The 16,201-nt window shown below is 35.3% G+C and overlaps 2 protein-coding genes across 2 annotated transcripts; both read left to right on the forward strand.

The window, feature by feature from the left end:
- The first annotated feature begins 312 nt into the window (after window positions 1-312).
- On the forward strand, window positions 313-1,661 carry LOC107877344 (protein STRICTOSIDINE SYNTHASE-LIKE 10). Its single transcript, XM_016724006.2, has one exon. It carries the CDS (start codon window positions 419-421, stop codon window positions 1,460-1,462), a length of 1,044 nt encoding a protein of 347 aa, XP_016579492.1. The 5' UTR covers window positions 313-418; the 3' UTR covers window positions 1,463-1,661.
- An 8,050-nt stretch (window positions 1,662-9,711) lies between these two features.
- LOC107877343 (protein STRICTOSIDINE SYNTHASE-LIKE 10-like) lies at window positions 9,712-11,117 on the forward strand. The gene has a single exon (XM_016724005.2). It carries the CDS (start codon window positions 9,818-9,820, stop codon window positions 10,877-10,879), a length of 1,062 nt encoding a protein of 353 aa, XP_016579491.1. The 5' UTR covers window positions 9,712-9,817; the 3' UTR covers window positions 10,880-11,117.
- The last annotated feature ends 5,084 nt before the right edge of the window (window positions 11,118-16,201 follow it).

Here is a 16,201-nt window from a genome sequence, read left to right on the forward strand (position 1 = left end):
TTTATTTTTTTAAATTTCGTGTCAAGTAAAATCAAGTCATTCTTTTTAAAACTTAAAACGGATGGAGTATATTTTATGGTTAATGATCTGTTTACTACATATGATTGTAGATAACGTGTACTAATAACCAAACTATGGATGTAATACCCTACTACAGTACATTGGCCTTTTTCTTTTAGTAACTTGTTTTTAATCTTCTGCATGCATGCATTTTTGGATCAAATTCATTTCAAAAAGATTAAGATATGTAGACAATAATTATTATAGAAATGCCACTTGCTTCTGACCACTTGTCTAGTACTATATACGCTTTTGAGGTCCATGCTTAAAAGTCAGTCCACTTGATACGTACAAGCTCCTACAAAAGAAGAAACCTTAGACACAATTCTCATCTCCAAAAAACAAAAAAACACTCTCCATGAATGATTCAGATCTATTATTCTTGATCATTAGTGCTACAACAGCACTAATTTTCTCACTAAATTTAGCGTTTGCTTCGGAAAATGTGTTGAAATCCCAAAATGTCCTTTCAAAATCCGAAATCATCCATCTAAAAGGTGCAGTTGGACCAGAGAGCCTTGCTTTCGATCCAAATGGTCAAGGTCCATACGTAGGAGTTGCTGATGGACGAATTCTCAAATGGCATGGATCATTTTGGGCTGATTTTGCAGTCACCTCTTCTCATAGGAAGAATTGTACTCTGCCTTCTGCTCCTGAAATGGAACATGTATGTGGGAGGCCATTAGGCTTACGATTCGATACCAAAACAGGAGAACTCTACATTGCTGATGCCTATTTTGGGCTCCAAGTTGTAGGACCAAAAGGAGGATTAGCTACCCCATTAGTCCAAAAAGTCGAAGGTAAACCTCTACTCTTCACAAATGACGTTGATATTGATGATCATGACGATGTGATTTACTTCACGGATACAAGCACAAAGTATCAGCGCAAGAACTATCTAGACTCTTTTTCAAGTGGAGACGCGACTGGCAAGCTAATGAAATATGTTAAATCAACAAAAAAAGTAACAGTTTTACTAAGAGACCTCGCATTTGCAAATGGTGTAGCTTTGAGTAAAAATCGGTCCTTCGTGCTAGTGACTGAAACTTCTAATTTTAGAATTTTAAGGTATTGGCTTAAAGGCCCCCTTGCAGGAACACATGATACATTTGTTGAGTTGCCGGGGTTACCCGACAACATCAGAATAAATTCCAAAGGGGAATTTTGGGTCGCTCTGCAAGGAATAAGTTCAATATTTAGTAGTTCAGATTCGGAATTGTTAGGCGAAGGGCAGCAGCTGTACCCTATGGCAGTCAAGCTAAGCGAGGAAGGGCGGGTTTTGGAGGTACTAGAAGATGTTGAAGGTAAGACACTGAGGTCTATAAGTGAAGTTGAGGAGAAAGATGGCAAGTTGTGGTTAGGTTCTGTTGTGATGCCATTTTTGAGAGTTTATGGATTATGAATTTAAGTAAAGAATATAAATCAACTATCTAGAGACCGCCCTACGATTGATTTTAGTGAAGTCCCAGTAAAGTCATGTCAATTTCAAGTTTCTAGTGTGATGATTTCACTCTGTTGTTATTACTTAGCCAATTATGTCTTCTTTTACATTTGCTGGTTCATTAAGGAATTGCCTTCTTATGCAAAGTTATTTTTAGTTGTATGTAATGTTATTTAACATTTTTAGCACAATTGAATCTTCAACAAGATCGGCGTAAAAGGTCATCTTCCCTGCTCATGAACTTCACATCGCTGTTCGTTTTCTATCAAGGTCATTTTTCTTTAATCATGGTGTTCAAGTCAGCTTGCAAATTCTGATAACCTGGTGTCCGAACCAGCTTGCACGCACCTGACTAATTCCACGGGGTACTTGCCACCTCGCACCAGCAAAGGTATTAGGTAACTCTTTCACCAAGGCTAGGGTAGATGGGAAGAAATCACCCAATGTTTTTGTCTCCGCTGAGATTTGAACTTGAGACCTCATGGTTCTCAACCATTTCATTGACTATTAAGCCACACCCTTGGGTGCAGGTTGTTGTTTTCAATGTTTTCGGGTACAAGAATCTGTAATTTGACACAATAACTTCAACATTAGTTCAAGTTTAAAACAAGAACACTATGAAGTGCAACAACACCCTCAACACAAGATCAAAGTGATCTTTCTAAAAAATGTGTTTTATTTTTTCAGAAATCAAGATGAAACAAAAATGTAAAGCCAAGTCCCCCGATCCCTTACTGTACCCGGGGTTTTGGAATCTTCTTCCCCCAGGATAAAATGGCTTTCAATCCAACTATAGTGGTACCTCAAATAATTGGATTCGTCAAACTCACTCAACGATTTAATTGATCACAAGGAATGTTTTGAAGACAAGAAGAGTTTTTATTTTAGAAAATTTTTTCATTCCAAAACCAGTGGATAATTGCAGGTTTATATAGCCATCAAGTGCCTCTTCTGAAAGGTGACAATGGCTAATTCGAAAAGGGGTATCCTTTGGAAGAGTTATGTCTATTCTTCGAAACATTGAGTCTTTTTTTGAACAGACATAACTATCTGAACAGTCACTCCTTTTTCAAAATAATATGTCTTTTCTTCAAAGTTTGTGTCCCTCCATTTTCCATTCACACCTATTGAACCCAACAATCCCCACATGAATTGGAAATGACTCTTCTTTGTAAAACTTTAAGGATAAGTATGTGATCATCAAGCAAAGACTGATTGCATCTGGATAAGTGGGTTTTCCTTTGAACTTTCGTAGTAAACATGCATTGAATGTACTCGGTCAATCGGTAGGTTTGATATCTTTGAACCGTCGATCTTTAATGTACATCTAGACAACACATGTCACACAACCAGTCTTTTACCGTTTATAGTTCTCACGGTTTTATTCTTTTCAACCGTGAACACGTCCCGATTTCATGAGAGCTTAGAGAATAGGCCTTTACTAACATTCTCCTTGAAGCGGCTTCCACTTTTCTCTCATATAGGTGATTTCTAAACGTTCAATCCTATAGATTAAACTATTTGGTCAAATCTATCAAATTTAGATAATCATTAAAAGACTTTTCACCTTAAGTCTTATCCTTGTTTACTAAACATTTTCTACATCATGAGAATAAGTTGGTATTTTGACAATGTTGAACCTGTCAGACACAACTTTGTTTGATCTCCTTAAACCTATCTCTTGGGATCTCCAGTCTGCTAGGTAGAGTTACCTCCATGCTGACTTATCCTAGGCCTTAAACCCATTCCCTTGGATGTTCTCTCAACTCCTTCTCTAGATAGGCCTTTTGTAAGTGGATCTAACACATTATCCTTTGACTTTACATAGTCAATAGTGATAAATTTCGCTAGAGAGAAGTTCTCTAACAGTATTATGTCTTCGTCTTATGTGACGAGATTTATCATTGTACATCATGCTCCCTGCCCTACCTATCGCCGCTTGGCTATTACAGTGTATACATAATGGTGCCACTGGTTTGGTCCAATAAGGAATATCTTCCAAGAAATTCTAGAGCCATTCTACTTCTTCACTAGCTTTATCTAATGCGATAAATTCAGATTCCATTATAGAGCGAGCAATACAAGTCTGTTTGGATGATTTTCAAGAGACAGATACTCCACCGATAGTAAATCCATATCTACTCATGGATTTTACTTCATTTGTTCCAGTGATCTTGCATCACTATATCCTTCAAGTACTGCAGAATATTTATTATAATGCAAAGCGTAGTCTTGAGTGTATTTAAGATACCCCAAAACTTTTTTCATTGCCATCCAATGAGTTTTATTAGGATTACTCATGTACCGACTCAACTTACTTATAGCACATACTATGTCTGGTCATTTACAGTTTATTATATACACTAAACGTTCCAATACTATTGCTACTCCAATTGTAAGTTACTTTCACCTTCATTCTTTTGAAGTGCAAATCTCACATCGAATGGAGTCTTGGCAATACCAAATTCCATATACTTGAATTTGTCAAGTACTTTTTTGATATAATGAGACTGTGACAATGCTAATCCTTATGGAGTTCTATGGATTCTTATCCCTAAGATCACATCCACAACTCCAAGGTCTTTCATATCGAACTTGATTTCGAGCATTCATTTTGTTACATTTATGCCTGAAATGTCTCTACTGATGATCAACATATCATACACATATAAACACACAATGACTTGGTAATTTGGAGTGCCTTTAATATAAACACATTCATTAATTTTGAATTCATTTGCCAACATGATTTGGTTAAACTTTGCATGTCATTGCTTAGGTGCTTGTTTTAGTCCATAAAGTGACTTAACAAGTTTACACACCTTATTTTCTTTTCCTGAAACCACAAAACCCTCAGGCTGTTCCATGAAATTTCTTCCTCCAATTCTTTGTTTAGGAATGAAGTTTTCATATCCATTTATGGATTTCAAGACCATATACCGCCGCCAAGGCAATTAACATTCGAATCGATGTTATCTTTATTACCGGTGAGTATGTATCAAAGTAATCAAGGCCTTCTTTTTGTTTGAAACCTTTTACTACAAGTCTTGCCTTGTATTTGTCAATAGTACTATCCAATTTTATTTCCCTTTTGAAGATCCATTTAGATCCTAAAGATTTGTTTCCTGGAGGAAGATCAACCAACTTCCACGTATGGTTGCTTAAGATTAAATCAATCTCACTATCAGCTGTCTCTTTCCAAAAGGATGAGTCCAAAGACATCATCGCTTCCTTAAATGTTTGAGGCTCATTTTCTAAAAGAAATATTACAAAATCCGATCCAAATGAAGTTGACGTTCTTTGACATGTACTCTGTCTCTGATTCTCATCGTTATGTACATCCTCAGTTCATCTCGAGGTCGTTTAGACCCTGCACTAGACTGTTCAGGTCTAGTTTTATACAGGTAAATGCTTTCAAAGAATTCAGCATTATCTGACTCAATTACCATATTTTCATTAATATCCTAATGTTTGAATTTATGAACCAAAAATCGACATGCTTTACTACTTTTAGCATATCCTATGAACACACAATCCACCATCTTAGGTCCTATCTTAACCCTTTTTGACATTGAAACTTGAACCTTTGCTACACATCCCCACACTTTAAAATATTTCAAGTTGGGTTTCCTTCCATTCAATTTTTTATAAGCACTTGATTATGTCGTAATATGGAAACTCTATTAAGTATATGGTTGGCTGTAAGGATAGCCTTCCCCATAAGTTTTGCGGTAAACCTGAACTTATAAGCAAGGTATTCATCATTTCCTTCAAACTATGATTTTTTATTTCTGCAATTCCATTAGATTGAGGTAAATATGAGACCGTAGTTCGATGGACAATTCCATTCTCTACACATATTTTAGCGAAGGAAGATTCATATTCTTCGCCCCTATCACTTTTTATAGTTTTGATCTTTTTCTCTAACTGATTTTCAACATCAGTTTTGTATTTTCTAAACGCATCTATTGCTTCATCCTTATTATTTAGCAAGTAGACATAACAATATCTAGTGCAATTTTCAGTAAAAGTTATGAAATACTTTTTCCCACTACGTGATGGTGTTGACTTCATATCATAAATGTCAGTGTGGATTAAGTCTAAGGGATTGAAATTTCTTTCAATGAACTTATACGGATGCTTAACATACTTTGATTCCACAAAAGTTTGACACTTTGATTTATTCCATTCAAAGGTTGGCAAAACTTCTAAGTTAATCAATTTTCGCAGTATTTTGTAATTAACATGGCCTAGTCGTTCATGCCACAAATTGGGAGACTCAAGCAAGTAAGAAAAATTTGAACTTTCATTGATTTCAACATTCATTGCATTCATTTTGAATAAGCCTCCATTGAGGTAGCCTTTTCCTACATACACTTCTCTTTTACTACGAACAATTTTTTTTGAAAACAAATACACATTTGAATTTGTTCTTGTCTAGAAGTGAAACAAAAATCAAGTTCTTTCTCAACTCAGGAACATACAAGACATTGTTAAGTGTCAACACTTTGCTGAAAGTCATCTTCAAGCACACTTTTCCTGTTTTTTCCACTTTTACAGTAGCAAAGTTTGCCATGTAGATCTTTCTTTTACTTGAGCTAGAGTGAATGTTGAAAATAACTCCTTGTTAGCACAAACATGGCGGGTGACACCAAAATCCATCCACCATTCGCGAAGATTTCCCACCAAGTTACATTCGGAAAGCATAGCACACAGATCATCTATTTCTTTATTAGACTCAGCCAGATTTGCTTGGTCCTTCTTCTTTCCTTTCTTCGGAGCACGACAATCTATAAACTTGTGGCCAATCTTGTCACAGTTGAAGCACTTTCCCTTAAGTTTTTTTCTTGGGTTGATTGTTTTTATTTCTAGCTTTATTTCACTTTTTAGAGTTGTTTTGGTCATCTTCTACAATGTTTGCTCCACTCATTGCAAAATTTCCTCTTGACCTTCTTTCCACAGCCTTATCATCATCTTCAATGCGTAGTCGTACAATTAGATCTTCGACCGATATCTCCTTACATTTGTGTTTTAAATAGTTTTTGAAGTCTTTCCACATAGGTGGTAGCTTCTCTATTATTGCTGCTACTTGAATGCTTCATTCACAATTAAACCTACAATAAAGTTCATGTGAATACTAAAACTATTATTAAATTATTCAACAATGGTATATGTCAAAATCATATCTTCCGTTAGGAGATCATGGATGTTCACTTGCAGTTACCGCACTTGGAAAACAATAGACATGTTGTCTATCATTTTATACTCCAGGAAAATTGTAAAAAAGAACTTTTTAGTTCCAGCATCCTCCGTCTTGTACTTCTGTTCTAGCGCTCCCCATAACTCTTTTGTAGTCTTGGTTTCGCTATACACATTGTAGAGGTCATCTTGGAGACCACTTAAGATATAATTTCTGCAAAAAAATCTGAGTGTTTCCAAGCCTCCACAATCATGAAACATTCTTTTTCAGAGGTTCCCTCAGGCACCTCCAGAGCTTCCTCAACCGCGAACCTTTAAAGATAGAGAGTTGTGAGTTAGAAAAATATTTTTTGTTGCCATCTCTTGAAGTCAATACCCACAAACTTTTTGGGTTTCTTCGCCGGTGCCATAGCTTGTAGAGAATTCGTACGACTCGTCGTGGCAATACTAGTTGCTGCCAAAGTCGTTCCAGCATCATGCATTTGACTATCAGTCATTATTTTCCTGTCACAACAAGACAGAACCTTTAGTATATCAAAATACTACTAATAAAGTTGCAGAAACTTTAAACATCTCTTGTTTCTAGTTAACAATGAAGTTTTTATGACTTTCAATCGTCAACCAAGTGATCTTTAACTTGTGATGAAGATTTTATGTCTTCAAATCACTAGTTAAGTTCAAACAGAGTAGAAAACTAAAAGCTTTAATCTCCAGAAATCTAGCAATACAAATTTCGAATAAAAAACTTTAGTGAAAAGAAAATTTCACCAAACAAGCAAAAAAAATATTTTTTTTTTCAAAAAATTATTCCTTAAGATTGTTGTTTTCAATGTTTTCAGGTACAAGAATCTGTAATTTGACACAATAACTTCAACACTAGTTCAAGTTTAAAACAAGAACACTATCAAGTACAACAACACCCTCAACACAAGATCAAAGTGATCTTTCTAAGAAGTGTGTTTTATTTTTTCAGAAATTAAGATAAAACAGAAATGTAAAGCCAAGTCCCCCGACTTCACGGAGTGTCGTTAAGGAATAATTCCCCTCACTGTACCCGAGGTTTCGGAATCTTCCTCCTAAGATAAAATGACTTTCAATCCAACTATAGTGGTACCTTAAATAATTGGATTCGTCGAACTCACTCAACGATTTGATTGATCACAAGGAATGTTTTGAAGACAAGAAGATTTTTTCATTCCAAAACCTGTGGATAAATGCAAGTTTATATAACCATCAAGTGCCCCTTCCGAAAGGTGACGATGATTCATCCAAAAAGGTGTATCCTTTGGAAGAGTCATGTTTGTTAATTCGAAACATTGTGTCTTTTTCTAAACAGACACAACTATCTGAACAACCGCTCATTTTCCAAAATAATATGTCTTTTCTTCAAAGATTGTGTCCCTCCATTTTCCATTCACAAATATTGAACCCAACACAGGTTTGATTTTTCTTAAAAGATGAATCAATGATTTTCCCTTTGCTCTCTTTAGCATTTTGATTTGGTATCTTTTCAGCTTCTTGATGAGGTAACTTGCCAATTCTAACACTATTTTGATTTAATAAATAGATTAGAATAGCTATAGAGCGGATAGTGGGAATTGAATCTACCTCGTTAGCTTGGAAGCTAGGCGGTATTCCACCTAAGCTGCATAGGAAAGACCCAACATCAATTGCAGAGAACAATGAAGCTTCATATGATCTTTCCATTCAGGTTGAGGGCCAGGTACTCCACATCTCTGGATGGTTGTGTTGGTATTTTCAAAGAGAAAATAACTGAACCCGCGTTGTTAGCTTGGGAAGGCACGGGGGCCTTCCACCTATGATGCACAGTAAAGGCCCAAATCCAATATTAGAGAACAGTGAAATTTCATAGGATCTTTCTGCGGTGATCCTCCAGGTAGTCCGAATTTTCACAAACATGCCTGGACGGTTGTGTTCTTATTGGAGATAATAATTGAGTATTTGATCGAGTAATGCAAAGATTCATTAACGCAAACCGGGTTTAAGGGCGGATAGTATATGGTAAGGAATCAACTCTGCACCAACAAGGTGTATTTTTTTAAATAGATGTAAAAAGAGCTAAGATGACCGTGAAAATGAGCCAACAGGAGTATACATTAAAGTTTTTAAATTTTTTATTTTAAAAGGTTACATTAACAGTGGCACCCAATGGGGAAAAAGACCAACCAAATGGAATGTAGGGGAGAAAAGAAACCAGTTTAAAATTAAAAGGTGAGGTATATATGTCATGGGTACTAGGTCCAGATGTTGTTGGGAAAAAAACAGGAAAGCCAATTTCATTTGCTGAGATTCAACAGAATGAGATTAAAAACAAAACATTATCCATTATAAGTATGTTGTTAGAGAAAAATCACCAAGATTTGTGGATTTTACTATAATGGAGTAACATTCAACATGTCTTTAATTGGCAAATCTTTATCAGAAAAGGAAATTATAGCATACATTATTGATAGTTGGCTTCTGACCACCACAATTACTAACTTTGTCTACTTTGTACGTGGGATATATGCACTTTGAATATTTTGCCGACTTTGGCAGTTGGCCATCGAATGCAAATGCATGTCACAGACATTCCATTATAAAGTAATTGTACGGTTTTGACAAATATGTTGTTTTGAGATTTAATTATTTTTTATAATCATGGTGTTCGGATCAACTTGTGTGCACCTCAATTAATTCTACGGGATGCTTGTCACCTTCCACCAACTACCAGGTAACTCTATGTGGATTTAATTGTGGATTTGACTCTACATTACCAAATAGGCAAATTTAGAGGTAATTAAGATTACTGATAGTCTAAAAGGATGCTAAGAAAATGGCTAACTTTAGGAGGCTCTTTTAGGTATTCTGCCTATAAAAGAAGAAAACTTGGACATAATCTCATTACCGAAAAACACTCTCAGATTCATGAACTCTTCAAATCTAGTAGTATTATTAATTATCAGTGGTATAACAGTTAATTTAGCCTTTGATTCAGGATGTGGGACTTTGATGTTTTCGTTTAAATGTCAATCCATACAAACCAAGTGCAAATTCATGGACTATAAAAGAAGAAAAAAAACTTGGACATAATCTCATGACCAAAAATCTTCTCCAATGAATGCTTCAAATCTATCATTGTTGATCATCAGTGCACTAATTGTCTCGGTTAATTTAGCCTATGATAGTTCGAAAAATGTGTTTAAATCCCAAAATGACCTCTCAAAATCCAAAATCATCCAACTGAAAGGAGCAGTTGGACCAGAGAGTGTCGCTTTCGATCCAAAGGGCCAAGGCCCGTACGTAGGAGTTGCCGATGGACGAATTCTCAAATGGCGAGGATCATTTTGGGTTAATTTTGCAGTCACCTCTTCTAATAGGAAGAATTGTAGCATGCCTTCTGCTCCTGAATTGGAGCATGTATGTGGAAGACCATTAGGCTTACGATTCGATACCAAGACAGGGGAACTATACATTGCTGATGCCTATCTTGGGCTCCAAGTTGTAGGACCAAAAGGAGGATTAGCTACCCCGTTAATCCAAAAATTCAAAGGTAAGCCACTGGTCTTCACAAATGACGTTGATATTGATGATCATGACGATGTGATTTACTTCACGGATACAAGCACAAAGTACCAGCGAAGGAATTATCTAGACTCTTTTTCAAGTGGAGATAAGACTGGCATGCTAATGAAATATGTTAAATCAACAAAAAAAGTAACAGTTTTATTAAGAGGCCTTGCTTTTGCAAATGGTGTAGCTTTGAGTAAAAACCGGTCCTTCGTGCTAGTGGCTGAAACTACTAATTTTAGAATTTTAAGGTATTGGCTTAAAGGCCCCCTTGTGGGAACACATGATACGTTTGCTGAGTTGCCGGGAATGCCCGACAACATCAGAACAAATTCCAAAGGGGAATTTTGGATCGCCCTGCAAGCAATAACATCACAATCGAGTATTTCAGATTCAAATTTGGGAAAGCTCCCATTGACCGTGCAGCAACTGTACAAAGCGCAGCTGCGCCCTACGGCAATGAAGTTAAGTGAGGACGGGGGCATTTTAGAGGTTCTAGAAGATTCTAAAAGCGAGACATTGAGGTCTATCAGTCAAGCTGAGGAGAAAGATGGCAAGCTGTGGATTGGTTCTGTTGTGTTGTCCTTTTTGAGAGTTTGCAGATTATGAATTTAAGTAAAGAATATATCAACTATCTAGGGACCGCGTTCTAACAGTAATTTAAGTCCGCGTTCTACCAGTAATTTAAGTAAAAGCCATGCCAAGTTATGTCAATTTCAAGATTCTAATATGATGATTTCACGCTGTTGTTTTTACTCCGCTAAATGTTCCTTCTTTTCCATTTGGTAGTTCATTAAGGGATGGCGTTGTAACTCCATGTTGCTGTTCGTTTTCTATGGAGGTCGGGGTTTTCTTAAAGATTAATCCATGATTTTCCCTATGCTCTCTTTAGCCTTTTGGTTTAGTATCTTCCCAGCTTCTTCATCCGGTAACTTGCCAATTCTAACACTATGTTTGATTTAATCGATAAATTAAAATAGTTATCGAGCAGGTAGTGGAAAATGAACCTGCACGTTAGTGTGAGAATGATTAAAAGTCTATGGTTGGGAATGGACGGGTGGTTTGCTAATTATATGAGCTTGGGCACTCATCCCCTCGTGAACTAGCTTTTGGGGTGAGTTAGGCCCAAGTGTCATATCTTTACATAGTATTAGAGTCAGGTCCATCCCTATTTGGACTCCCGGTCCACACGTCAATTGGGCCCTGGGCGTAAAGGGGATGTTAGAGTGGGTAAAAGTACCACGTTTGGTTGGGAATGGTCGGGTGGTTTGCTTATATGGATTTGGACTAAGGCTATTAAGTGGGCCTGGCCGGGTCAACCCAAAAGCGGCCCTTTAAATTTAGTATAAATAACATAAATACCAACCTTTTAAAAGTAATTACGCTTTCTCCCACTTTTTTAATTATTTTACTCGCTCTCCCTATTAATATACATAACATAGCCGACATATACATAACATTCTGTGTATATGTGGAATTTTTGTAATATATTTAGGGAGTTGAGATTTTTTGTAATATTTAAAACAAAAGTTGTGTATTTGAGTAATTTTTACTTAAATTTATCCGAGTTGTGGGCAGGGCCGGGTCCGGGCTGGGGTTAAGTGAGTTGGGCTGGGCCGGGCTCAACAGTAAAATTTTTAAAAATAGCCCTAACCCGGCCCACTTAACTCAATCCTGTCAAACCCACCTAAACCCGGTTAATCCCAGTTAAAAATCCGGTCAAACTCGGTCAAAAATAAAATAAAAAGCTTTTTTCAATGTACACTATATATACCCACCTATATACATTTTAAATACGTTAAACAATATATATACACTATATATATATATAGTACATACTACATTAGAATTTAAAAAATATATACACATATACACAATTACATATATATACGCACCATTCAATGTGTATGTACTACTTTAAAGTTTAAATAAAATATACTACAATATATATATACATTACAATATATATATATATATAGTTATATACTAATTTAAAAAATATAAGCACATGTATACATTAAATATACACGTCTATAGAAGATATATTCACATATATATGCTCTATTCAATATATATGTACTACTTTAAATAAAATATACAACAACATATATACATATATATATAGTTATATACTAATTTATAAAACATATACACATGTATTCGTTAAATATACACGTCTATAGAAGATATATTCACATATACACGCACCATTCAATGTATATGTACTACTTTAAATAAAATATACTACAATATATATATACATTACAAAGTAAGGACTAAGGAGTGAATGAATGTTGAATTTTATTGATTGCGAAATGATCCAAAATTTATAATTTACATGAATGAAAAATCTACAAATTATGCATCATTTTTCCCAACTCATTCATATTAATATTAATGGGAACTTGTATAGGATAGTCAAAGTTAACGGGTGAAAAACCATGCATTGGACTTGATTATGCTGAGTTCTCCCGTGAAGACATAATTTCTTCAAGTTTCTGCTCGTCGTTCGGCTCCGGTTCCATTCCTTGGTTTCTTCTTTCTGTTCTAATCCAATATCTAAGGAAAACTAGAACATTCATTGCATTGCTTCCAATGAGTGTCGGTTGTCTCCAAGCTGTTGTTTTCCCTGACTAAAGACGCTCTCTGATGCAACGGTTGACATTGAAACATTCAAAATACTCTAGCTAATCTTGAAAGTACAGGATATAGTGTTTCATTAGTCCTCAACCAATCCAACATGTTGATCCGTCGTCTGCGATCCTCTAACGGCGACCGAAGATAATATTTTAGATCTTCCCGATAAGTTATTGTATACGCTCTGTCATCAACACTATTCCAACAAGGTAAATCATAAAAGAAAACAGAAAAACCGCTATGTGCCGGCTGCCGGCCTTTTAGAAGATAATGGCTCCTCAGGAGGATGTGGAGCGACAGTTGGAGTGATATTTGTTGGTACGGCTAAATCAACTAAATCAGCATAGTGATTATATAATTTTTATATGTATTCATTCGCATCACACATAGTCATTCACAAATCAAGTTGTATTTGTTCAGAATCATTGTTATTATTTATTTCTAAGTTAGCATAAATAATAGTACTAAAGTGGCACATAGTATTATATTTCATGCACGGATTTAGCATAGCACCAACCAAGTAAATACGGGGAATCGGGAAAAAATACTTTTTAAATTTAGTAAACATGGCACCAACACCTTCTTTATAACCTTTATTATTTTTATATTCTTTGAACAAACCAGAAATATCGGCTATTTATGGCAAAATATTACAAAAAGTAGGATAATAAGCACTGAAAAATTCAACCGTGGCTACATAAAATTTTTCTAAAATCTTAACAAGATCATTAATTACAACCCAATCAGAATCAAGTAGCATGCAATCAGCAGAATCAACAAATAAACCGCAATGTTGGTTAAAAGCTAGTGTAATAGGAACTCTTTATTTATAATAATTTTTTAAAAAATCATACGTAGAATTCCATCTAATACAATTTCCTCAGGCATCAATATCGGTGCAAGTCCATTTTCTTGACATTTAACTTTAAAATCTCTAATTCTCCATCTACGATTATTTCCTTGAATAAAACCAACAGCAAGACAGATTTTTTCAATTTAAAACTCAAAAAACTCAAGACCATCTTTTATAATTAAATTATATATATGACATGCACATTTAATATGAAAAATTTCAGGCAACGGCAGAGATAACTTAGATTTGAACTTTTTTATAGCAGTCTTGTTGTTAGAAGCATTATCAAAAGCAATACATAAGATTTTATTTTCGATACCATAAAATCTGAAAACTTTAACAATAGAATCAGCAATAAAATCTCCAGTATGTTTACGATCTTCATCATATAAAAAAGCAAGAATACGTTTTTGCATCACAAAATTACTATCCATCCAGTGACAAGTAACATTTAAATAATTATTTTTATTTACAGCACGACCAAGATCAGAAGTTAGGGACAATCTACATTGAATATTTTTTTTAACAATGTTGATAAATAAAAATAATATTGTGAATGAAGTCTGATAAATATCAGACCGACAAGTACTTCTAGGAATACCATTAAACGTAGGATTATAAATTACTTGAATACAATGAATAAAGACATCAGAAGAAGGAAAACTAAAAGACAAACAACCTACAGCTACCATTTTAGCTATTTCTTCTCGGTCCCTCAATTTATTATACTTCTTTGTTACCTGACCGGTTGTTGGGTCCATTCTAGTTTGCGTTATCCCACCAACATCCTCACCCCCCGTGCAATATTTAACTCTCTTTCGTGAGCATCACCTATATGTCTCATTAACGTACCCGTACCCCTTTCTTGCCTCCGCTTTTATGCTTATATATTTGTTGACAAATATTGCATTGCATCTCAGTATCTGATATATATTCAAAAAATTATCATGCAATACTAGTTGTTTTATGAGCTCTTGGGGCACGGGGAGGACGAAAAGGGAGATTAAACGATTTAGATCTAACGTTAGCATTTTCTACTGCGGGTGTCTTACCAATATTTTCATCATCTTCGTCTAAATTAACCTTATCTACTTCATTTTCTTCTTCTATACCGTAATTTTTCTGAGCTTCTACATAATTCATATCGTGAGCACCTACATCTATTTCTTCCTCAAAAGGTGTACCAAGCGGTACGTGAGGCGAAGTCACACAGGTATATCTATTACTTGAAGTATCTCTACCACTAGTAATTCTCTTTTTACTACCACTACCGCTTCCGGGACAAATATTTTTAACACCTTTAGTGGCGAGGTTTCTTAAGTTATCCATAATATAAATTAAACTAAAAAAATTCAAAATACACAAATATAATAAAATTAAATATTCAACAATTAATACAATAAATAAAAATTAAACGCAAGAGATGGAACGACAATACCAAATTTTGGAAGTATCCGAAGGTTGCGATTTTAGAAACTTTCACTTGTACTTTGTAATCGCCAAATTAAAAAATTAAAGTGAGCACTTTAGGAAATTAAATATATTGAATATTTGAGAATTGAGAGAGTGAAAAATTGCGTGAAAAATGATTTGAAGGTGTAGGTTATTTATAGAATTTTTTTTGGGATTAAAAAGTATTTTAAATGAATTTTTTTTAATAAATGGGTCCAAACTAGCCTTTTCGACCCAAAAATGGCTATATAGCCGTTGGCCCAATGGCTAGTTTGGCCCACATATAAAAAATAAAAAATTTATCCGGGCCGGTTAATCTGCGGGCCTAGATCGAGCTTGGTCCGGGCCTGGTTAACCGGGCCCAACCAAAAAATTTAATCGGATCGGTACCCGATACCCTACAGTCCATGGGCTGATCGGGTCGGGTCAAATCGGGCTGGTTTTATTAAGTGGACTGATTCGGGCCGGGTTGGGTCGAGTTAACCCAACCCGTTTGACAGGTTTAATTTGGACAATCTTCTCCCTAGGAGTTAGCTTTTGGGGTTGAATTAGACCCAAGTATTATATTTTCACAGTTAGCATGTAAGTCTAGGGCTTCCACCTAAGCTGCACATGAAATGCCCAAATTCAATCCCAAAAAACAATGAAGCTTCATTGGACTTTCTATTCTAGTGAAGGATAACAACATATTTTGAGCATGAACTTTTCGTTGATAAAATCCCAAAAGCTTCCATTGCTTTTATAAATAAAATCTTGCAAGAAATTATGCTTAAAAACTAGTTTATTAGGGGGTAGGAGGAAAGTGATCAAATAATTAGGCTCTTCCCCAATCCTTTCAAGGAATACACACACAAAATGTGCAATCCCGCGGATGTGCATTTCATATGTTGTTTGTCTTCTCCAAGCCCCACGTATAGACACTTCATATCATTTCCTAGGAGTATGTAGGAGTAACTTAGTAAACTATACCTTACATTTATTATACTTTT

This window comes from Capsicum annuum, chromosome 7, assembly GCF_002878395.1.
Source record: "Capsicum annuum cultivar UCD-10X-F1 chromosome 7, UCD10Xv1.1, whole genome shotgun sequence".
Taxonomy (NCBI): domain Eukaryota; kingdom Viridiplantae; phylum Streptophyta; class Magnoliopsida; order Solanales; family Solanaceae; genus Capsicum; species Capsicum annuum.

What these genes read in the sequence shown, in the direction of transcription:
- LOC107877344 (XM_016724006.2), top strand. Translation starts at nt 419, where the DNA reads ATGAATGATTCAGATCTATTATTCTTGATCATTAGTGCTACAACAGCA.
- LOC107877343 (XM_016724005.2), top strand. Translation starts at nt 9,818, where the DNA reads ATGAATGCTTCAAATCTATCATTGTTGATCATCAGTGCACTAATTGTC.